Here is a 25,000-nt window from a genome sequence, read left to right as displayed (position 1 = left end):
CTATCTCCCTCCCTCTCTTTACCTCTCTCTCTCCCTCCTTCTCTCTTTACCTCACTTTCTCCCTCTCACTCTACCCCTCTCTCTCCCTCCCTCTCTACCTCTCTCCCTCCTTCTCTCTCCCTCACTCGTTTTCCTCCCCCCCTATCTGCACCCTCATACACATTCATGAGCATGGACTCTCCTCTTCCCCTCTAATCTCTATCACTCACTCTTCACCTCTCCATATCTAAATCACTCAATGCCCCCTCCTTTCCTCCTTCTGTCTATCACACACTCCTTACCTCCTCTCTCTCTCTATCACACACTCCTTTTCTCTTTCTCTCTCTATCACACACTCCTTTTCTCTTTCTCTCTCTATCACACACTCCTTCTTTCTCTCTCTACCACACACTCCATTCCTCCTTCTCTCTCTCTCTAACCCACACTCCTTTCCTCCTTCTTCTCTCTCTATCACACTCCATTCCTCCTTCTCTCTCTCTCTAACACACACTCCTTTTCTCCTTCTCTCTAGTTATAGTGGTGTATGGGAACAGAAAATAAAAAGTTCTTAGATGCATGTGGCTGTGTGCACTAGCATGTTATGTGTTACTGTATGTGAACGGAAACCATCACAAAATGTTCTAATATACATGAGGCTATGTGCATTAGAATATTGTGTGAGTTATGGTGTGCATGTGTGTGTATGTGTGTGTGTGTGTGTATGTGTGTGTGTGTGTGTGTGTGTGTGTGTGTGTCCGCCTAGCTCCACTCATCCATCTGGAACCGATCCATTGAAGCTTCAGAAGGCTGGGCCTAATCAAAAAATGCTTGCATATGATTGAATAAGCCACTTGTCCGTCATCAATTGACGTGCTACTTCAACCACTCACATCGAAGCCAACCCGTGACGCTGATAACAGTCTCACAGTCGCTTCTACGCTATGTCACATCTATGAAACTCCCGCCCTGCGTCCTGATTGGCTGAACCATAAAGTCGGTTGCAGAAATCACTCTCAATGGAAGAGGTCCCGGATGGATGTGAGTGAAGCTAGGCGGAGCTAAGCGGAACGAAATTCATCTGGCTAGGGTCAGGTTAGAGATGGGTGGGATTCTGAGCAAATATCAATCTCTAGATGCTTTCCTTCAATTCAATTCAATTCAATTCAAGAAAGCTTTATTGGCATGAACGTTGCATGAACATTATTGCCAAAGCTCAATTACATGTACACACTAGAATGTAATGCCAGAGGAATTACAATAGTGGATGGAAAGCTGCTAAAGTTGGTGGGGAAATTCCTGGAAAAAAAACATTAAATCACTTAATCTTTGAGTTCATACAAACCCTCGTGCCAAAAGACCTTGTGTGTCAAGGCGTTTTTGAGATATAACACTCAAGGTGTTCATTGACTTGACCTTTGACCTCCAACATCAACTCACTTCATCTTTGAGTCCATACAAACACTTGTACCAAATTTGAAGCATATACGTCAAACCGTTCTGGAGATATAATGCGCAAAGCATGAGATATGGCTGTGACTTTTATTTTGACACACAGGAAACACTTAAACAGGATGTGTAGTTTTAGGGAGCACCAGATTGTATGCATTAGGAGCTGAGACCATTGAATTCACAGGTGACACCTGTGCCAGTGTTCTAATTAGCCCGGGAACTACTCTGGGAGCTTAACGAGCGCTGCTGGCTTTAGGCCATTATGACATTCAAGTCTATGGGGGAAAAATGAGCTTTTTACCATTTTTAATCCCCTATTTCTCAAAAAGTATAAACTTTTAAGAACATCTGAAAAAGTTACTCTGTTGTCCAACTCCAGACCTACAAAACGGTTATTTCAACATGTCTGTACGTTAAGCGGTTAGAGTCGCATTAATTCTTGAAAAGGTAAAAAGAAAAAATGGTTATAATAATAATTATAAGAAGAAGAAGAAGAAGAAGAAGAAGATAAAGAAGACAGGAGATTTCAAGATAGTGAATAATAATAAAAAATAAAATAAAAAATACATGTTAAACAGAATTGTGGAATTAACATATGAGATGAATTATCATCTCCTTCATCTCTCTCTCTCTCTGTGCTACTTCTTTCTCTGTGTCACTCCCTCACTCTTTTTTATGTGAATCATCCCCTCTCCTCCTCTTCTCTCTCTCCTCCTTCCCCCTCCTCTCTCTCTCCTCCTTTCCTCTTCTCTCTCTCCTTCTTCCCTCCTCCTATCTCCTCCTAGCTCTCTCTCCGTTTATGGAACTATCTTTGCTCCCTCGCTCCTCTCTTCCTCCCTCATGCCTCTCTGCATCCCTTACTCCACCACTCTCTTCTTTTCAACTCCCATTTTAATTTCTTTCTCTCCTCCAACCTTCTATCCCTGGCTCTCCCTCTCTCTTCCTTTCCTCTCTATCTATCCATCTATTTATCTACCTCTCCATCTCTCTCCTCCCTCCCCTCTCTCTCTTTCTCTCTTTCTCCCTCCATCCCTCTCATCTCTCTCTCTCTCACTCCCTCTGTCCCTCTCAGCTCTCTCTCTCTCACTCCCTCTATCCCTCTCTCTCTCCATCCCTCTCTCCTCCTTCATTAGGGTGGACTCAGTCAGCTGAAAATAAACATTCCGCCCGCGCAGCTTCTGAGCTCACCACTGTCACCTTAATTAAGAGCTGCCTCCGCCTCTGCCTCTTTCTCTGTGTTTGTCTGTGTGTGTGCATGTGTGTGTGTGTGTGTGTGTGTGTGTGTGTGTGTGTGTGTATGTGTGTGTGTGTGTGTGTGTGTGTGTGTGTGTGTATGACCACTATTTAATGTGTCTGTGTGTGCATGTGTGCGTGTGTGTGTGTGTACTTCCTAAAATGTATATGTGTGCGTTCTTTTACTGTGTATGTGTGTAAATGTTTGTTCACAGAATCTCTCAGTTTTATGACTGCGTGCCCTCCATCTCTGAGTTTTTGTGTGCACCGTGTTTGTGTGTGTGTGTGTGGGGGGGTTGTTTGTGTGCACTGTGTATGTGTGAGTGTGGGGTTTTTTGTTTGTGTGCATGTGTATGTGTGTGTGTGTGTGTGTGTGTGTGTAGCTTTTTGTTTGTGTGTATGTGCGTGCGTGTGTGTGTGTGTGTGTGTGTGTGTGTGTGTATGTGCGTGTGTAGCTTTTTGTTTGTGTGTATGTGTGTGTGTGTGTGTGTGTGTGTGTGTGTGTGTGTGTGTGTCTGCTGTGACAGGGTTACATACCTCATAGACGTTGAACTGTGATTGGCCACGGGACAACTCTCTGTAGCTTGTGCTAAACTCTCCAATAAAGTCATGGCTGAAAATGACACACACAAACACACACACACACACACACACATAACGACACGTTCAGCTGACTCACACACACCTGGTGTGTGTATTCAGTGACATCCTGGCTCTTGTCTTATATACTGGCTTAGAAGTGTGTTTGGCGTTGGCTTTATTTTGCTTTGTTTTGTTTGAATTTGTTTTTTTAGGTCTTACTTGGATCTGATTGGTTCCTGAAACCTGTCTGAGTTTGCCGATCCCCGTTTTTTAAAACGCTGTATAGTGTCCTTGGAATCTGCGAAGACGCTACATAAATAAAATGAATTATTGTTACTGCTATCAGGAATAAATATATCTATACACATACTTTATATATCGCATATCACTAAGCATTTTACACCGTTATTATGCTATATGACTGTGTATGCAGGCAGAAGCAGAGGGAAGAGTTTAGCATCAAGCAAATGTGCACTTCGACCTTTCCTTCACCACCAGCTAAAAGGGACCGGCCACTATTGATAGGTAAATGTAATATGTAAACATGTCAAGAGCCAGCAGAAGGGTGACAATCTGGAGTTAGCGGAAGGACTAGCACATGACCTAGCATATTATGAACTAGCGGAAGGCTAGTAGAAGGAAGGATTAGCAGAGGATCTAGCATACTAGCAGAGCCTATCTATGGAGAGCCTGTTCACTCTCTATTAAACCCCATTGTACTGAATTTGGTTGCAGTTCCACCAGAGTTCCACTGGGGGCAGAATGCAAAATGAATGGGGGTCTACGGAGCTAGACGGCTAAATTTGTCTCTTTCACCTGATTGTTGTTGAAAAATTGAAGATTTTATTGTAGTTTCTGCAAGTTCAATATGGATTATAGGTCGAAAGTTGAATGAACGAGTACTTATGTCCTTTCGATTTCTTACAGGTTGGGTCGTTGTTGCCCATAACACGCTAGCATTTGCTAAGGAATGACATCCGTTTGACAGGCTTTTTAGAGCAAATAAGTGACTTTAAAAAATATAATACTAGGCAGTGTGTATTTTCTTTGCCTCCCCTTTCTAATGCAATATTTACATTTCTAGACAAAAAGTTATATCCCGAGGAAAGTGGATGATGAGGGGTACGGCTCCATAGACCTCCTTTCATTCTGCACTCTCCCACAGTTCAGAAACCGGAAGTTTCCCGAGAGTGGAAAACATTCTCTGATACTAGGAACTAGCTAGTGAAATGGTTAGCGGAAGACTAGCGGAAAGGATTAGCACAGGACCTAGCATGTTAGGAACTAGCAGAGTGACTAGCAAAACAGCTAGCTGAAGGATTAACAGAGAGGTAAGTAAAAGTTTAGCACAAAGACTAGCGAAAAAAATAGCGGAGAGGCTAGCAATGGTTAGCATGGAAAGAGTGGAGGAGACAGCTGGGTTAGCGGCATGATTAGCAGAGAATGTAGGCTAGCACTGAGACATTACATAGACAGAGGGAACAGCTGTTGATCCTGAAACTGGCTGCTCAGTCTGAAGCAGTTACAGCAGATAGAGCTATGAGTGTGATGTTAGCAGCAAAGAACAGACAAGATAGAGATAGAGAGAGATGAGGAGAAAGAGAGAGAGAAAGAAATAGATAGATAGATAGAGAGAGAAAGAGAGAGAGAGAGAGAGAGAGAGAGAGAGAGAGGGAGGAGGAGGTTAACACATCTTCACCTGCCATCCCGATCCCAGTCATACACTTCAACCTTGATTGTTCTGGAGAGGGAGAGAGAAAAGATATCTGTTAGATGTGTGTGTGTGCAATAGCTGTGTGTGTGCACAATAACCATGTGTGTGTGTGTGTGTGTGTGTGTGTGTGTGTGTGTGTGTGTGTGTGTGTGTGTGTGTGTGTGTGTACAATACCCGTGTGTGTGTGTGTGTGTGTGTGTGTGTGTGTGTGTGTGTGTATGTGTGTGTGTGTGTGTGTCTTTTTACTAGTTTAAGGTCAACAATCCTTTGATTGGTCATTTTTCAGCTCTTACCCAGCACACACCTTTTTTCTGACACACACACAAACACACACACACACACATTTTACACACACACACTATTTTACAGTGAGAGGCCATTTCAACCTTGCCTGGCAATCTGCTCTTGACGAATTCAACAGCACAGTCCAGCAAGAGGCAATTTAATCTCGGAAAGGTCTCACCGCCTCCTCTCTCACTCTGTCTCAACACACACACACACACACACACAGACACACACACACACACACACACACACACACAATCTCTCACTGCATTGCTTAAGAGCAGCCTTTGGTTTATCTGTTCTTCGCCGAATTGCACACACACACACATGTAAGGAAGGATCTCCATCCAGAGTGCTTTTGGGAAGAGGCAGTCATTACAGTCAGATTACAGGCAGAGTGAACCTCTCACACTATCTCTCTCACACACACACACAAACGTCACACACACACACACACACACACACACACACACACACACATACACAAACATCACACACTCGCACGCACGCACACACACACACACACACACACACACACACACACACACACACCTTAGAGTTAGATATGAGGACACATAGCCTTCTCTTCTCTGTGCATGCAATAACCCCATCTGACTATGTTAGTCTAGCTTAGCATAATTCCCTGAAAGTGGGTTAGACCAGTTAGCTTAGCATAATTCCCTGATAGTGGGTTTGACCAGTTAGCTTATAGCTCCCTTTTAGCCCCCACCAGATCAGAAGCAAGTATGGGATGATCAATTACAAACACACACACATACTCAAACACACACACATCACACACACATCACACACACACATCACACACACACACACACACACACACACACACACGCACACACACACCACACACAACCACCAGATCAGAAGCCGGTATGGGATGATCAATTACAAACACACACACACACACACACACACACACACACACACACACAACCACCAGATCAGAAGCCGGTGTGGGATGATCAATTACACAAACAAACTTGGCCCTCGGTTTGCATCGCCAGCCAATAACCACTCAAGAAAAAAACACACTTACAGGGAAGCCGTCCAAAACCTTTAAATGCAGTCCAACATAGCAGTGACCACCGCCAGATCACAACTATGTCTGCCGGGGACCAGATCAGTTACAAAGGCAACTGGGTCTTCGGTGCTGGCTTACAGCGCCAGCCAATAAGCACTCTGATCAGAGTCCGCTGCTTTAGAGAGCAGTCCACGATGGCAGGAACAACCATCGGAACAGAGCAGCTGCTAAATGGGCATCGCCAGTCAAAATGGGCATCCTGGCATCTGAGAATGTCTACCTGGCACACCACACACACAAGTTTTTCTGTCCTCACACAGAATGTCAATACAGAATTAATTTGGTGATATGTAGAGAAGCCCAGCTCAATCCCTGTGCCTGTGGTAAAACAGAGAGTGTTGGTGCATTTAGTGTGTCATAGATGGCTATTAGAATAGACACACACACACACACACACACACACACACACACACACACACACACACACACACACTCCCCATCCCTTGTCCTACAGAGGTCCCTGTAAGATGTCCATATGTATTTCAGTAGGCTAAGTATACAGCATATATTATGTAAGGGATAATGTATAGAACGCCGGCCATTATTGGGAAAATAAGTCCCGACAGGGCAAACCGTAGGCTTTGCTCACGTTTTCAGCATGAGCACAATTCACGTGTAAAACCACGCAGCGACACAAACGTAAACAATGGAGGGAGAAAGAGAGATGCACATTTCATCAGTAATTACTTTGTGTTTGTGAGTTTGTGTCAGCTAAACATGACAACATTAAGGTACATTGTACATTCTGTGCTGGCGACAAAGTGCTGTCTAACTAGACATCCCAAGTCTCCCGAAGTTTTGGGAGTCTCCCACATATTGATAGCGGCTTCCTGACGCCCGCAAATTACATAAAATGTCCCGGAACCTAGAGCGAACAAGAGCACGCAAGCCAGACCGGACTTCAAATCGCGTGTGCATCTGAGTTTAACGCGCACACAATGGAGAGGGAGAGAGAGAGGAGTGGTGCGTTTGTGCCTGAAGCGCATCCAAGACAGAGAGCATCCTGGTCTGTTTTGCTAAATCAACCAATCAGTTTTCAGTGTAAGTGTGCTTATATCTCTTTTCTCCCAAACTTAATTAATCAATTCAGTCAGTATATCTAGGAACAGGAGCGTGATGGCAGCGTCAGTGCCTCTCAAAAAGGAAGATTTAAGACCCATTCACATCAGACTACACAAAAGTGTACCCAATTGTCTCATAAAAGTAAAACATAATAATAGTCTTGCACACTGCACTGTTTGTAAAAGCGACTTTAGCATTGTTCACAGCGGGTTAAATGATTGCAAAATACTTGTTGAGGTGAGTTTAACAAGTTTAATTTAATTTGCATATTACTCAGGCCTATACAAGATGGCTAGTTGCCAAGGCAATAAAGTAACTTGTAATCTAACTTAGTTACTTTTAAAATCAAGTAATCAGTAAAGTAACTAAGTTACTTTTTAAAGGAGTAATCAGTAATCAGTAATCAGATTACTTTTTCAAGGTAACTGTGGCAACACTGGTTGTGAGAGTGGTGAATGTCATCAAAACCCGGCCCTTAAAAGCACGTCTAATTCTCCGCACTTTGCGAAGAGATGGTAGCTGACCAAAAAGCTGTACTGTTTCACAGCGAGGCAAGGTGGCTTTCCCGAGGTAAAGTGCTGCCGCGCGTGTTTGAGCTCCGAGTCGTCTCTTCTTGGAGGAAGAGCGCATTTGAATCTGCAAGCACGTTCACTAATGAACATTTCTTGACGAAGCTGGCCTATCTTAGCGATATATTTGATATATCTTAGCGAAACATTTGAGTTAAATGTCCAGTTACAAGGCAAAGACAAGCACCTACCTCACCTAGCAAATAAGATTACTGCATTCACCAAAAAAAAGTTGAGTATGGGACAGGCGCCTCGATTGCGACAGTATTATGCCTTTGACATTTCTGAGCGAAATCGCTGAAACGTCTGATTGGGAGCCACTCTTGTGATCCCATGTATTAAACAGTAGGCCTACATCCCATCCCTGCAAAGTTTATTTAAAAAATATTTCCCAACCAGCTGTGCTCAGTATGACTGGATTATGGATCCATTTAATGCAGCATGTTGGTATTTCATTGAATATATTGTACAATGCTGTAAAATGGCCTATGCTTCCTAATATGTTGCTGGAAAACAGAAATATGTGTGTTATGTATTTATTTATTATTATATCTGCAGCACCAGCTGATTTGAACTCTGTTTAAGAGGATATATTTAGAACTTGTCATTATTTCAATAAATTTCACAATTTTAAGCTTGACCTACCACTTTCTTAGAGCGATGAGGGAAAGGTGGGGCTTGAGAATGCCCCCTTGATCAAAGTGGGGAATGAAAGAAAAAGTTTGAGAACCACTAATCTAGTTTGTTAACTACCACAGTCACGAGTTGGGTTGCGATAGTCTGTCATTTTTAAAAAGTGGGTCCCCAGAAAAAAAGTTTGAGAAACACTGCTTTAGAACACAGCTGATCAACCGTCTGCTTTCACTTTTGAATGAAGTTCCAGTCCTTGCGTAGTGATATGAAAGACGTATCAGAAGCACAAAACCCGTTGCCATTGACAGCAGTAATTATATGTTTGCAGCAGTAATTACATGATAATATTTTACCGTAGAACTTTTGGAAATCCCATTCAAGCCAATGGAGCGTTCTGCTAGCCTTGTGAAGAGCCATGTAATAAAGCAAGTTAATATACAGTATATAGGTTACATAACACCCTACCAGATAGAAAACATAAGCTATTATACCACACTAATGAAATCAGGTGATATCAGCTATTATAGTGCACTAATGATATCAGGTGATATCAGCACCTATAGCACACTAATGATATCAGGTGATATCAGGTGATCTCTCAGTTGAACATAAACTATTATAGCACACTAATGACATCAGGTGATATCAGCTCTCAGTAGATGGTCAGCCAGTGTGTAATGTCCTGCATCGTGTGCTCTCATGTGCTCCCATGCCCAGCCAGCAGGAGGCGCTGTGACATAAACCCCACATGCGCCGCTGAACCCGCCCACCTGAGGAGACTGCAAACCGCACGCTCAGTGACGTCCTGCTAAGGCCCTGACTGCCAGGACTGGAACGCACCCAGTCTGAATATGTGAACCACTATGATAGGATTAGCTGCCTCATAACTTCAGTTATAATGAGGAATGAGGTGATCAACCAGGAAGTGCACTGTGTAGAGTGGAGCGTTTAACATCTTGGTACAGGGAGGGAGGTTCAGATTCGAACACACACACACACACACACACACACACACACACACACACACACACACAGACAGACAGACACACACACACACACAGACAGACAGGCAGACAGACACATACTGTACACACACACACACACACACACACACACACACACACACACACACACACACACACACACACACTCTTTTCACATCAGCCCCCATGCCCATGTGTCTTATCTCTCACTCCACACACCTCTGCTCTCAGAGCCCCTAGCAACGTCTACACACACACACACACACACACACACACAAGCTAGTGATTTCCCTGGTCTCTACGCTCAGCCACAGATAAGCCAGACTCTGGATGGTTTAGTGGTAAGATGGGGTGAGTGACAGAATCCTCCAGCGCATAATCGATGAGTGTGTGTGTGTGTGTGTGTGTGTGTGTGTGTGTGTGTGTGTGTGTGTGTGTGTGCGTGTGTGTATGTGTACCCTGAATTGGGTAGTAATCCCCCTAGTTGTTGCTTGTGGTCCAGTGATAAACCCGGAGACCAGCAGGGGCTGCACACAGAGCACAATTGATTTCCCCTCTATGACACACACACACACACACACACACACACACACACACACCACTACCACCACACATAATTTCTCTTTTACACACCCACAGACACAAATGCTTATGCAAACACAGCGGTTTAGGCACACACACACACACACACACACACACACACACACACACACACACACACACACACACACACACACTAATAAAGGCCTTGTAAATCCCATGGCGAAGTAAGTTGGAAAAGTAAGTTGTGCTTTCACTGTACCCAAACACATTCACAGAGAGCTCACAGAGTCTGTCAATCATTTCCCAGAATGCATCGCTCTTGACTGCAGCTGTGTGGATGGAGCAGATATGATTGAGGCATGTGTGTGTTTGTGTGTGTGTGTGTGTGTGTGTGTGTGTGGGCGTGCAGGCTTTGGTCTTCATTCAGCCTGAACCCAGCGCTTCCTGTGATTGACGGCTGGGTTCATACCGGACTCAAAGGGCTACTTATATCTCCGCTTCACCACAGGGGATTAAAACAGTAATGAGCGCGCGCGCGCGTGTGTGTGTGTGTGTGTGTGTGTGTGTGTGTGTGTGTGGGCTACGTATATCTCCGCTTCACCATAGGGGATTAAAACAGTAATGAAAGGGTATTGTCTAATTATAAAGGCAGCAGCACAAAAGCCGCCCTGCCAAGTCTATTACAGCACACGTCTCCTTGGATGAGGCTGAGAGAAGAGAACGACATGCTGTTGTTGGGGGTGTGTGTGTGTGTGTGTATGTGTGTGTGTGTGTGTGTGTGTGTTTATGAGGGGGGTTGGGGACAAACATGATTCATTATGACAGCCAGGAGCCAGGGGAGACAGCAGTCTATTTAATACAAGATGCTGACCCCCATACACATACATACACACACTCTGTAACACACGCCTGTTGTAACCCCCTCAACCTATCATCATCTCAAGCTAATCCCCTCTCACCTGTCGTACTCCCCCCCTCACCTGTGGTAGTCTCACCCCCCCCCCCCCCCTTTAGCTGTGATAGTCTCACCCCCCTCACCTGTGGTACTCTCCCCACCTCACCTGTGTTACTCTCCCCACCTCACCTGTGGTGCTCTCTCTCCACCTCACCTGTCGTACTCTTCCCACCTCACCTGTCGTACTCTCTCCACCTCACCTGTGGTACTCCCACCTCACCTGTGGTGCTCTCTCTCCACCTCACCTGTGGTACTCCCACCTCACCTGTGGTGCTCTCTCTCCACCTCACCTGTGGTACTCCCACCTCACCTGTGGTGCTCTCTCTCCACCTCACCTGTGGTAGTGTCCCCTGTGTTCACTCACCTGTCGTAGTCTCCGTTGCAGAGTGCTCTAACGGGGATCTTGAAGGCTTGCCACACGGGGTTCAGTGTGTTCTTCACTACCTCTGTCTTATGGCAGATGGTGAACCTGACAACACACACAAAACACACACACACACACACCATCAGGACTTGAACACACACACAACACACATACCATTAGGAGTCAAACATAACACACACACAACACACACCATCAGGAGTACAACACACACACACCACACACACCATCAGGAGTACAACACACACACCACACACACCATCAGGAGTACAACACACACACCACACACACAACACACACATCACACACACCATCAGGAGTACGACACACACAAAACACACACTGCATCAGGACTTGAACACACACAACACACACACCATCAGGAGTACAACACACACACCACACACAGCACACACAACATACACAATACACACAGCATCAGGAGTGTAGTTGCATTGAGCAGCTTTTATCCAAAGTGATATGTTGCATGAAAACTGCACATGCAGTAAACCCCCTGGGCATTGTGGAGGCTATGAGTCAGGCAGGCCTCAGGGTAGTTGGCAGTAATTAACACTGTGAGTAATTAACCAGTCTAACACCCCATAAAGCCAGAACATACACTGTTAAAATACATTAAAAAAAACAGCACAGGGAAATGTAATAACGTTTTATGAGATGGTCTGACTGAAAGCTTTGTTTTGTTTGTGATGAATTTTGGTACAATCCAACACTGTTTAAAAAGAAGTTGCTCCAAGAAACTCTCAAAGCTAGCTGCTAACAGCCATATTATAGGCATGAGGAGAGCTCACCAAGTCTAATGTGTCATCAGCAGATTCCTGGGATTCTCAAGGTCTAGACACAAGGGATTCTGGGATAGCTACGGCTCATATGCCCGCTGTTATGCCCCTGAGCAAACCACTTAAATCAAACCGCCGGAGGCAATGCTACTCTGCTGCTGGGAGAGCTCTGTTAGGCTGCCTGACACAATCAGTTTCAGATTTGAAACATCGAACAGCGCTAATGGCGACACATCTGGCCTCCTCCAGCCTTTGACCATCTCCATCTACCCCTCTGTCCACCCCTCCATTTATCCATCTACCCTGGGCTGTAGTGGAGGCTAAACGCACGTAAATGCTGTTTATTCTCCTCCTGAATTTTGGAAATAGCGTTTATGCACCTCTGAATTGCGCTTATCCACCTCTACATTGGGTTTATCCAACTCTAACCCACCGCTCTTAAGCCATTCCAAATTAAGCTTATGTCATTTTACAATTGCCTATACCTTCATATTGTTAGTTTCATATGGTTGAACCTGCACAATATGTAGTTTATGCAAATTGCGCTGCATTATAGACTGTCAGTGACCAATCATCTTGTGGTAGCCAGCAGGAAGCAGCACTTGTATCATCGCTACTTAAAAGTATTGTTTGCTTAGGAGCACTTGTCAAAAAGTGGGACAAACGCTTAAAAAAAGGAGGACACACTACCTAGGTCTGGACAAAGGGTTAGAAATACTGATGAATGGTCACCCTAGACGAACAACGACTATTAGCTAACACTATTAGCGACATGTCAGCTACATGACAGAAAATGTATAGAATGACAGTTGAAAGAAAAAAATATCGTGCTGTTGTTACTAGGTATACTCGCGTTTATGTTTCACAAATACACCAACAATCAAGTTAACTTCCCCCACTCAACCAATGCTAACATTATTTTACTGTTGGACGTAACGTTAAGCTGGAAAGACAATGCTGGGGATTTAGATGAAGATCACATTTTGGCTGTCCTTTACAATATAGGACTACAGTAGAAGTCAAAACTCGTTATTCATCACTATACGCATTTAGCAAAGCAAAGTAGTTATGAAGCATCATAAAACTGACAAGTGAGTAGGCAGATCTTGACATATTTATAATGCATTATTCAGATTAAAATTATAATCATTCATACTTAGCTGTCATAATGCATCATGAAGTTGGTTATGACGACTTGTGAATACATATAGATGGTAATAATGAGCATTACAATGCTTTATAGACACCTTATAAAACATTATAAATGCATTCATAGGGCGTTATAAATACAAACTTCATAGAAAGTGTTACCAAAAATAATTATCGGCTGTTATTAACGCCCACAACGATAGATCGACAAATAGCTACAGTATAATAATATCGGCACACTGATTAATCGGTCGGGCTCTATCTATCTATCTTTCTATCTATCTATCTGTTTATCAATGCATTCATCTATCTATCTATCTATTTAGCTATCTATCTATCTATATATATCTGCATAACTATTGCAGTATAAACACGCAGTGCTGTGTACATGATGCACACTCCAGTATAAGACATTTCCATTTACACTTACATGTATTCATCTATAGCAGACACTTTTATCCAAAGCAACATACAAAATCAGGAATATCATTCAAACTACACTGCAAAGAAGACCTTAGATAACGATAATACTACTACAATAAACACAACTACCAAAGGATGAGGATGCAGAAGTTGAAGTGCTAGTCAAGATGTGGACGAAGATGATAGTGGTAGACAGGGTGCGATTTGTGTAAAAACCAGAGGGGGGGATGATTTTGAATACGTTTGTAAACCCCCCCCACCCCCCCCCAAAAAAAAAAAAAATGGACGAATGATTCATAGCCTAGTAATGTCATGGCTAATAATACCCTATATTATTTTTGCCACCTTTGTAACATTTTAGTTTTAGTTTACGTGGTGTATGACTTTAAACAGCGAGTGTGCTTGGTATGATGATCAGCTTCTCTAATGCAGGGTAGGACTACGTTTTGACAAGCATACAAATTCACCTTGTTCTTGCCCCATCTGAAATGACTTCTCTACTTTTGCTGCCTCCATCCTTTCTGTATTTGTTGTGTAAAAAAACGTTGTATGCTGGCACTGAAGTCTTAAGTTAGTGAATTGGCTAACAGTGTTAGTTGGTAACCAAATAGCCTACATTGCGCTACACGCTGCATAGGCTACGTGCATTCTCTCTCCTGCTGATTTGCGTTCAGTAGCCAAGTGCGTAATATTGCAAAAGTTGAAAAAATAAATGTGTTTATTGTAGCCTACAGAAAATAAATAGCCTATCATACTGTCAGTTAATTGCCTACAGTGCAGTGAAGAGTTTGGAGAGTAAAGTTATAGGGCAACTTGAAGTTTTAGGAAAATAATTTACGAACCAGAACATAAAGACCATGAATCTTCTATTTCTTGCAGCTGTTAAAACACCCGCTAGATAGTTTAAATACCCACCAACATTCGTTTTGCAGTACAGATTATTTCTAAAAGTTATTTGTCTACTACTGGCTGATTTATCAAACGAGTGCTTTCTCGTTCGTCCTCCGCAAACTACAGGTGTTTCGGTAGAGAGCCATTGAATAAGCGATGCCAAGCAATTTCTGTAACACTTTTTGTGACATTCAGCAAATATCTCCTCATTTAATGTAAGTTCCTTTGGACAATAGGCCTACGTTCTACTCTACGTGCAGTTGTCCTCCATCTCAGTTTCATCAGTTTTCTAATTTTGAAGGTTCTAAAACATTATTCACTGAATCCTTCTCGTTTTCTTTCATTTGTCCAGCTAACTTTTCCATTGAACCTAGCCATTTATGATGGATTACACACTCGACATTCTGAAATGTCCTGCACGATCAAGGCCAAATTAAGTTATCACGCAGCCACTGTGTCAGCAGCATCAGTGTTGACAGTGACAGTGACAGTTAGTAAATGTTGTCCCCCCGACGATAAAAATTATTTAGCAGAGGTAGGGATAGGAAAACCAGAGGGAGGGAAATCCTCACCATCCCCCCCTATAAATCGCACCCTGGTGGTAGAAGAGGAAGGAGGTAGAAGGAAGCAGAAATGAGGGAAGACAGGGAGAAGGAAGTAGAAATGAGGGAAGACAGGAAGTAGAAATTAGGGAAGACAGGAAGAAGGAAGTAGAAATGAGTGAAGACAGGAAGTAGAAATGAGGGAAGACAGGAAGAAAGGGAATTGTATTGAGTTGCAGTATCCAAAGTATTCCTGTTTACAAGTACAGCATCAATGATGTGTAAGGATGACACTAGCTTATTTATGCCCTGTCTGTTTCTGTGATCAGCTTCCTGTGATATTATTATGAACCTCCTGTAGAGGCTGGAGCTAACAGCAGAACCAACAGACAGTCAGTGAACATAAACCTAATGACATCTACCGAGTGATCTTTCTCTCTCTCTCTCTCTCTCTCTCTCTCTCTTTCTCAGCGAACATAAACCTAATGACATCTACTGAGTGATCTCTCTCTCTCTCTCAATTCAATTCAATTCAAGAAAGCTTTATTGGCATGAACGTTGCATGCATTATTTCCAAAGCTCAATTACATGTACACATAAGAGGTAAAGAGGAACATATAGAAAATAAATACATGCTTAACAGAATTGTGGAATTAATATATAAGAGGACATAAGAGTAGACATAGAAGACATAAAAGTAAAACAACAATTCTAATAATAAAAACAAATATACAACATTGTTGGTGGTTGTGGCCTCACTGGCTGTCCCTCAGGTTGTGGCAGGCTGCTACAAATTTTGCAGCCAGAATGACCACATCCTCATTCTCTCCGAGGATGTAAGGCAATTTAGCCTCATTTGTCCAGGTTTGGAATTCAGGGAGGGTTGAATTTAATTTATTGAATAATAATGTCCGTATTTCCTCATATTTTGGGCATTCTGTTAAGAAGTGGAGCTCTGTCTCCACAGCCCCCAAGCTGCAGTGTGAGCATAGCCTCTCCTCTCTGGGCAGCCAGGTCTGCCTGTGTCTGCCTTTTTCAATGGAGAGACTGTGCTCACTGAGTCTGTACATAGTCATGGTTTTCCTGAGTTTTTGGGTCTTTCAGTGTACTCAGGTAAGTAGCTATTGTGTATTCACGTTTTAGGGCCAAATAACAATGTAATTTAGATTGTGTTTGGGTTACTTCTTTCCAATAGGTGGAAATAGGTCTCTTTCTCTCTCTCTCTCTCTCAGCGAACATAAACCTAATGACATCTACTGAGTGATCTCTCTCTCTCTCTCAGCGAACATAAACCTAATGATATCTACTGAGTGATCTCTCTCTCTCTCAATGCAGCATCTAATAGCAGATGAAGAGCCTCTCACAGTAAAAACCTAATCTAACCCGGCCCTTACGGAAATTAACCAGGGTTTTTCTATGACAGAATAACCATGGTTTTTTGGTTTCATGTTTTTTTGGGTAACCATGACTATAGTTTGACCATGTGTGTAATTATTATTCCATTTTGTGTAATTATTCCATTTTGTGTAGTCATTCTATATCAGAATCTGACATAGGCTACAATCCAAATAGTCTACACGAAACCTCAGAAATGCATACTTTTATTGTCAGTATGCATTTTGGGTAACCAAAAGTCCTATGGGGAGTTTCCATAGGGCATTACAACGCATGAGCATACCTTGGCAAATAATGATCTAAAGTACTTATTTTTCATTCTACATTGATCTACTTTTGCACACAGCTTCGCAAGACCTGGTGCTAGGGCTCAGTTGTGTTTCTAAAATCATATCAAGTGACCTAGAGGGCTGAAATGTGGTCAATTCAGAGATGCTTGTTAATCCGGCAGAAAGAAAAAACAATATTCTAGGCTCTGTAACTCTGTGCCAGTGCTTCCTAAGAAACTACAGGATCTTAGCTTTCTAAAGATGTCTAGCATTTGATGGTAGGCTAAAAGAACACCCTCTGAAGTAGGCAGTGCAATGTTGGGGGGGAAGCCTAGAAATGGCCCAACAGGTTATGGGAAGATTTAAGACTGGCACTCTTGCACTCTGGTAACATTTGTGTGGTCCAGGTACCGTTGCATAAAAAATTGTTGTCATTCACAAGACTACTTTTACTTTTATACTTTAAGTAAATTTCCAAGCCTGTACTTTGTTACTTTTACTTGAGTAAAGAAGTTAAATGAGTACTTCTACTTTTACCAGAGTATTTTTTAACACAAGTATTTGTACTTCTACTTGAGTACAGGAAGTGAGTACCTTTGCCATCTCTGACTCTGGAGCTGAGCAATTTACAGAAATATGTGGTGTGTGATTTACGGAAATAAATGCCATTTTTTATTTAGTGATGAAAAATGACCTTTCTGCGCTCCATATCTGTGACACAAACTGATCTGACCTGTGTTTGTTGAACAAATTGGGATGCAATTTGAGTCTTGAATTGGATGCCATGCAGGAATTTGCTAGGATCTCAAAACCGGACTATGAACATGCTTTGTCATGGAGAAACACACGATAGCGCTGTATAATAAACATGTTCTGCCACAAAAACAGACAAAAACGTGGGGTAAGTCCAGCTATATGAAGTTATTATTTTGCTGTCACTTCGTCTGTTTTATAACACAGAAGGATGTACTTGGTATGAAATGATAGCTGTTTCATCTGACATGCGTGGCATATCTATCCGATCACGGGTCGGCAAGTAATTCAAACGAGAGTAATGGGTGTGCAGCGTTGGTTTGTGTACATGATGTTATTATTTTGCAGTCACTTCGTCTGTTTTTATAAGCCAGAAGGATCGATATACATGGTACCAATGGATAGCCCTCTGTCTCCACTTTCATCTGATATGCTTGCCATATCTATGCGATCACGGGTTCGCGAGTAATTCAAACGAGAGTAATGGGTGCGCAGGTCAACGCAGAGAAGTATAGACTTTAAATATGATGCAATTTATCTCGTTGGAAAGCCCCACTTCTGCTCTGTCCTGCAATAAAGGTTTCATCTCGCTGTGATGAACAATTCCGGAGCAATGTAACAGAGAAGAAAGGGTGTCTTTTTAGACACACTTTGCATCAATTGGGTTCTAAGAGTTAATGCCTATGGGATAATTTCCATTAATGCATATGGGATCATTTCTATTAATGCCTATGGGATCATTTCCATTCATGCCTATGGGATCATTTCTATTAATGCCTATGGGATCATTTCTATTCATTTATATGGGGGCATTCCCCTTAATGCCTATAGGATCATTCCCCTTAATGCCTATGGCATCATTTCCATTAATGCCTATGCGATCAATCCCCTTAATGCCTATGGGATCATTTCCATTAATGCCTATGGGATGTGGGTGACACTAATCTCAGGATCATTTCCATGAATGCCTATGGGATCATTTCCATTCATGCCTATGGGATCATTTCCATTAATGCCAATGGGATGTGGGTGACAGATTTTCAACAGGTAAGTGGTCACACTTTTCTCCAGAGGGGTTTTCAAAAAATCAGTCTCTCTCTTTTTCCTTCTCTCTCTCAAATTCAAAATACTTTATTGCCACGACAAGGTCACTTATTGCCAAAGCAGTTATTATACTATTGCTATTATAATAAATCTGAATATACACATATACATATCAATATCATTTTATAAGAATAAAATACATAAAGTAAAAAGAATTGCAGTTTATGATAGTGTATTTGTGTGTGTGACACGGCAATTACAGGGGTCGGATTTGTCCCCTTTTTTGTGGATGGGTGAAATCAGTCCTTTACACCACATGTCAGGAAAATGCCCTGACTAATATGATACTGAGCAACTTCAACACTGCACCCTGCATCTCTGGGGAACTGCATTTTAGCATGTCATTTTTAATGAGAAACACACAGTGCTAACTGAAGACTGAAGGTGTGTTCCTACTAGGTAATCCATACCGTATCAGTGCATGTAAAATATCCAAATCAACAATTTCCCAAGGACGATCCAAGGCCAATTCTCTCAAACTGAAGGACTTAACAAGGCATAATTTGAGACACGGATCAAGATGATTTACTGTTATAACACTGAGAACTTTTACAATAGGAACTAGCACACTTTACAGGGGCTCACAGACAGCAATTAAAACAGAGAGAGGAAAAGAGAGAGGCGTGGGTGTGTGAACACATCTCAACACTCAATTATGCTGTGCTACAGTAATGGCAAACTATGTGGTCCCGTCTTTTCATTTAAAAAAAATATATAAATTCAAGAGCTCGCGACGACCAACAGATACACATTTAGTCTCTTTTAAGTCTTATTTTGTTGTTTTTGTTGGCCTTGAGACAGTGGCAAGTGAGTGCATGCAGCTCAGGTGTGTGTGAGTGGCAGGTGAGTGCATGCAGCTCAGGTGTGTGTGAGTGGCAGGTGAGTGCATGCAGCTCAGATGTGTGTGAGTGGCAGGTGAGTGCGAGACAGTGTGTGAGACAGTGGCAGGTGAGTGCATGCAGCTCAGGTGTGAGTGCGTGTGGAACTCTTCTCTGGTGCTGGGGGCTGATGAGCTCAGAAGAAAAGACACCGGTATCAGAGCAAGGTGGACAGAGTAAGGGCATTGGGTTGAAGAACAGACACCGGTATCAGAGCAAAGTGGACAGAGTAAGGGCATTGGGTTGAAGAACAGACACCGGTATCAGAGCAAAGTAAAAAGAGTAAGGGCATTGGGTTGAAGCTCTGAGCCTCTGGGAATGGAGTGTACTTCTGGCTTCAGCATAGGCTAGGAGAGTAGCGATGGGCTCAGAAGAGCAGGAGCCGGTTTAGCAATGGAGGAGAGAAGCGCTGTTTATCTCAGACTGAGGAGGCTACAAGAGAAGGCACTAGAGAGTCTGTGTTTATCTCAGACTGAGGAGCTAGGATACTGCGGAGATGTGTTTATCTCAGACTGAGGAGCTAGGATACTGCGGAGATGTGTTTATCTCAGACTGAAGAGCTAGGATACTGCGGAGATGTGTTTATCTCAGACTGAGGAGGATACTGTGGAGATGTGTTTATCTCAGACTGAGGAGCTAGGATACTGTGGAGATGTGTTTATCTCAGACTGAGGAGCTAGGATACGGTGGAGATGTGTTTATCTCAGACTGAGGAGCTAGGATACTGTGGAGATGTGTTTATCTCAGACTGAGGAGCTAGGATACGGTGGAGATGTGTTTATCTCAGACTGAGGGATGTGTTTATCTCAGACTGAGGAGCTAGGATACTGCGGAGAGCATGCGTGGCATTGGTTTCAGGCAGCAGGGAGAGGTGTTATATTGCAGAGTGAGAGCAGAAGTGTGTCTGACTGGAGGGAGAAGTCTGTGCTTGTTCCAGGATGATGTGAGGGGTTTTAGGAAAGGGGCGTTTATTTTAAAAAAAAGGAGCTTGGAAGAAGCCTGCATGACTGGGAGAGTGAGAGTGTCTCACAGTAAAAGAGTGTGTGTGTGTGTGTGTGTGTGTGTGTGTGTGTGTGTGTGTGTGTGTGTGTGTGATGTAGACTGAGGGGTCTGGGGAGAAGTGAACAGCTGCTCTTTCATGGCTCTCTAAACAGTTCGCATCATGAAGAGGAAGAGGAAGATGATGAGGAAGAGGAGACAGGAGGCAAAAGAAAGTCTTTTATTTTCATTTGGAGAGAAGCAACAGGCAAGAGGTGAGACAGAGAGAAGAGAAGATTAGAGAGACTCAGAGGAGAGAGAGAGAGAGGGAGGGAGGAAGGGAGAGAGCGGGGGAGGATGAGTGAATGCACAGAGAAAAAAACAAAGAAAGGAAGAAGGAAACAGAGAGAGACGGGGGGGGGGGACTGGAGAGACCATAAATAACGAGAGCCTGGGCCAGAGTAGTGATGAGGGGAGAGAGAAATGATGGAGGGGGATGGAGGGGTGAAAAGAGAGATGATGGAGGGATGGAGAGAGGGGGGAGAGACAGAGGGATAAATGAAGAGGAGGATGACAGGAGATGACAAAGGAACAAGGAAGTCAGAGAGAGAGAGAGAGAGAGGTAAATTAGGACTGAGAGCATGTGCAGTAAAGCACCTGCTTCACAGCAGTGATGAGAAGAAGGAGGAGGAGGAGGAAGATGAAGAGGAAGTGACAATGGGGGAGGAGGAAGAGATGCTGGAGGAGGGAGCAGCGAGGGAGGAGAGGAATGAGAGATGTGATGAAGACTTGTGATGAAGACGAGAGATGTGATGAAGACTTTAAAAACGGTCTTCCTCAAACAGTCGCTACCCATGTTAATGAGCATAAAAATCTGACTCCTGGTCATGCAGCCGTGCTTGCTGACGAATATGTGCTCACACATAAGCGTGTCTCTTCTAATTCTAAGTTTCCACAAAACGTTTCTAGTCATCCAAATGTGCCCAAGATGTTTAGAGAAACCATGCCTGTGTCTGCCCACTCTCCAGATAGGCGTCCGCCGGCATCTAACGCTACAGTTCCGACCTGCGCCTACTGTAAGAAACGTGTTCTGGCCGAGTGTTATTCTCTAAATCTAAAAAATAAGGCAGCGAATCAACCAGCTTCCTATAGATCAGAGGTGGGTTTGTGTGTTTCAAACTTGCTCGTGAGTAGCGAAGACACCAATACTGACAATCACAGTTTTGCACCTTTTATAATGGATGGTTTTGTCTCTTTGCCCGGTGAGCCTAGTGAGCGCGTTCCGATACAAATTCTGTGTGATACTGGCGCCTCACAGAGCTTTATTTTGCAAGATGTGTTGCCTTTCAGTGATAAGACTTTTACTGGTGATAGTATTCTTGTACGTGGATTCGAAATGGATTATGTTAACGTCCCTCTGCATGAGATTTCTCTTATGTCTGACTTAGTTACTGGCAATGTTACCGTGGGCATACGCCCCTCCTTGCCTATTGAAAACGTAGCGGTGCTACTTGGTAACGATTTGTGTGGTGGAAAAGTCTTGCCTGGCCCCATTGTGTCTCATGTATTCCCCAAAACATGTACTGATGACCTGTCATTTAAATTCCCCGAGGTGTTCTCCTCTAGCGTTGTTACTCGCGCTATGGCGAAAAACGCAAAAGAGACTGAAATTGAGGATCAACTTGATCTTAGTGATGTCGTTTCCTTCTGATGTTCCTAATTTATCTATGAGTCGAGAGCAGCTTATTAAGGAACAGGAAATTGACCTGTCTCTGTCTTCTCTCTTTTCAGAAGCTATTTCTGAAGAAGACATTGAGCATTCGCCGCACGGCTATTTTATACGAGATGGTGTCTTAATGCGCAAGTGGAGGCCTCTTATGGTCTTAGCGCAAGATGAGTGGAGAGTCCTCTTTCAAATTGTTGTCTCAGTCTCTTTTCGTGATAAAGTTTTGAGTTTGGCTCATGACCATCACTTCACGGGTCATCTCGGCGTAAATAAGACCACTGACAGAATTTTACGCCATTTTTTTGGCCAGGTATTAAAAGAGATGTCGTGAGATATTGCCGAACATGTAATTTATGTCAGGTCACTGGCAAACCTAACCAGGTGATTCCACCTGCGCCTTTACAGCCGATTCCAGTTCCAGCCCTTTGAACACGTTATATTGGACTGTGTTGGACAATTGCCTAAAACAAAGTCTGGGAATCAATGGTTACTCACCATAATGTGTAGCTTGACTCGTTTTCCAGTGGCAATTCCGCTCCGTAAAATTACAGCTCCTGTCATCATCAAGGCCCTGATGGGTTTCTTCTCTCTATTTGGCCTTCCGAAAACCGTTCAGACATACCGTGGTACCAATTTCATGTCCCGAGTGTTTGCACAAGCTATATAGCCCATATCATCCGCAAACTCAAGGTCCACTCGAGGGGTTCCATCAAACTTTGAAAAATATGCTAAAGTGTTTCTGTCTCGAGTTCCAGCGTGATTGGGATGAAGGTGTGCCGCTCGCTTTTTGCCGTGCGCGAGGTAGTGCAGGAGAGTTTGGGTTTTAGCCCGTCAGAACTAGTTTTCGGGCACACGGTCCATGAGCCTTTAAAGCTGCTAAAAGAGTCATGGCTCGCTGAGCTGAAAGAGTGTCTCAGCTTGTCTGATTACGTGTCCAACATGTGTTGTAGGCTCAGTCGTGCATGTCAGTTGGCTAAAGACAATTTAGGTGTCTGTCAGAAGAGAATGAAGCAGAGATTTGATCAGAAGGCTGTTTCCCGAAGTTTCAATCCTGGTGATAATGTTCTGATGTTGATTCCTGTGATAGGCTCTGCTTTGCAGGCTCGTTACAGCGGACCTTATCGTGTTGAATGGCGAGTGAATGATCTGAATTATGTCATCTCCACTCCAGATTGAAGGAGAAAGACCACACTATGTCATATTAACCGTTTGAAGTTGTATTGTGATCGAGGAGAAGGTTCAGCTCCTGAACTCAAATATCCGTGCACTTCAACCGTCGTAAATGATGACGCTTGCGCAACGAAAGTGGCGCTGTCCAAAAAGTGTGGTGCTGAAGTTGTTTCTTCGCTGGTGTTTAAGGCCCAAACTGAAAATGCGTCTCCGTCGGTACAACAGGGTGCTGTGGCGAGTGCTTTGTTGGAAGATGAGGGTCGTACTCCATCGGTTGAGGTTATTGAAGGGAGAATGAAGAATTCTGAGATTCTTAATGACCTAAATTCTTTCTTGTCTAGTTTATCCACATTAGAACGTAATGATTTAATCTCCTCGATTAAACTACATGAGGATTTGTTTCCTGATGTGCCTCGTCGCACAACGGTAATTGAACATGACATTGATGTGGGATCCACATGCCCAATCAAACAGCATCCTTATCGCAGCCAACCTATTAATAGCCCATGGAGTTCGCCTTGTTTACTAGTTCCAAAGAGTGATGGTTCCATGCGTTTTTGCACCGATTTTAGAAGGGTAAATGCCGTTACGAAGCCTGACAGCTACCCATTACCGCGAATTGACGACTGTGTTGACCGCCTGGGCTCAGCTGTATTTGTCAGTAAAATCGACCTGTTGAAGGGTTACTGGCAAATTCCGCTGGCTCCTCGTGCCAAAGAGATCTCAGCCTTTGTGACGCCAGATCACCTCTTACAGTATACCGCCATTGCCTTTGGCCTTCGTAACGCACCCGCCACTTTCTTGATGGCGTGCCTAATTGCGAGGCCTATTTGGATGATTTGGTGATCTATATCGCCACCTGGCCTTCGCATATGGCCTATCTCTCAACTGTGTTTCGCAGGCTATCGAAAGCTAATTTAACCATTAACCTGGCTAAATGCGAGTTTGGCCAGGCTACTGTGGTATACCTGGGTAAAGTGGTTGGCCGTGGTCAGGTGCGCCCTGTCCAGTCTAAAGTTGAGGCGATTTTGAATTATCCTCCTCCAGCCACCCGCCGCGAACTCCGTCGCTTCCTTGGCATGGTAGGCTACTACCGGTCATTTTGCAAAACATTTCTCTGCCATTGCCTCGCCCCTCACTGATTTGCTCAGCTCGAAAGTGACTTACAATTGGACTCCACAGAGTCAAGCTGCTTTTGAGTCTGTTAAAGCACTGCTGACTACTGCGCCCGTGCTAGCCACTCCTGATTTTTCCCGGCCTTTTTCCATCGCTGTTGACGCGAGTGACTTGGGAGCGGGAGCTGTTCTTTTGCAACAGGACAGGGATGGTCTTGAACACCCTGTCTGTTTCTTTTCGCACAAATTTAACCGGGCTTACTCGACCATAGAAAAGGAAGACCTTGCTCTTGTGCTTGCCTTCCAGCACTTTGAGGTGTATGTTGGAGGTGCTGTGTG

The 25,000-nt window shown here is 43.6% G+C and overlaps 1 protein-coding gene across 2 annotated transcripts in view; it reads right to left on the bottom strand.

Moving 5' to 3' along the window:
* Window positions 1–25,000, bottom strand: part of LOC143136419 (copine-8) — a 185,488-nt gene that overhangs the window by 44,275 nt on the left and 116,213 nt on the right. Inside the window, exons 9-12 of one of the 2 annotated variants that reach the window (XM_076297121.1) lie at window positions 11,454–11,558; window positions 4,943–4,984; window positions 3,463–3,552; window positions 3,199–3,274 (exon numbers count right to left, since the gene is read on the bottom strand). In XM_076297121.1, the coding sequence (XP_076153236.1) occupies window positions 3,199–3,274; window positions 3,463–3,552; window positions 4,943–4,984; window positions 11,454–11,558 (313 nt within the window). The remainder of the gene's footprint in view (window positions 1–3,198; window positions 3,275–3,462; window positions 3,553–4,942; window positions 4,985–11,453; window positions 11,559–25,000) is intronic. The other variant, XM_076297122.1, reaches the window with a different exon arrangement.

Source organism: Alosa pseudoharengus, unplaced genomic scaffold (assembly GCF_046254945.1).
Source record: "Alosa pseudoharengus isolate Yale_2024_CS ecotype anadromous, Long Island Sound unplaced genomic scaffold, YU_APseudo_1.1 YU_APseudo_1.1_scf_20, whole genome shotgun sequence".
In the NCBI taxonomy this organism is placed as follows: Eukaryota; Metazoa; Chordata; class Actinopteri; order Clupeiformes; family Clupeidae; genus Alosa; species Alosa pseudoharengus.
The sequence above is the reverse complement of the archived record's forward strand: the minus strand, read 5'-3'. Positions and strand labels throughout refer to the sequence as shown.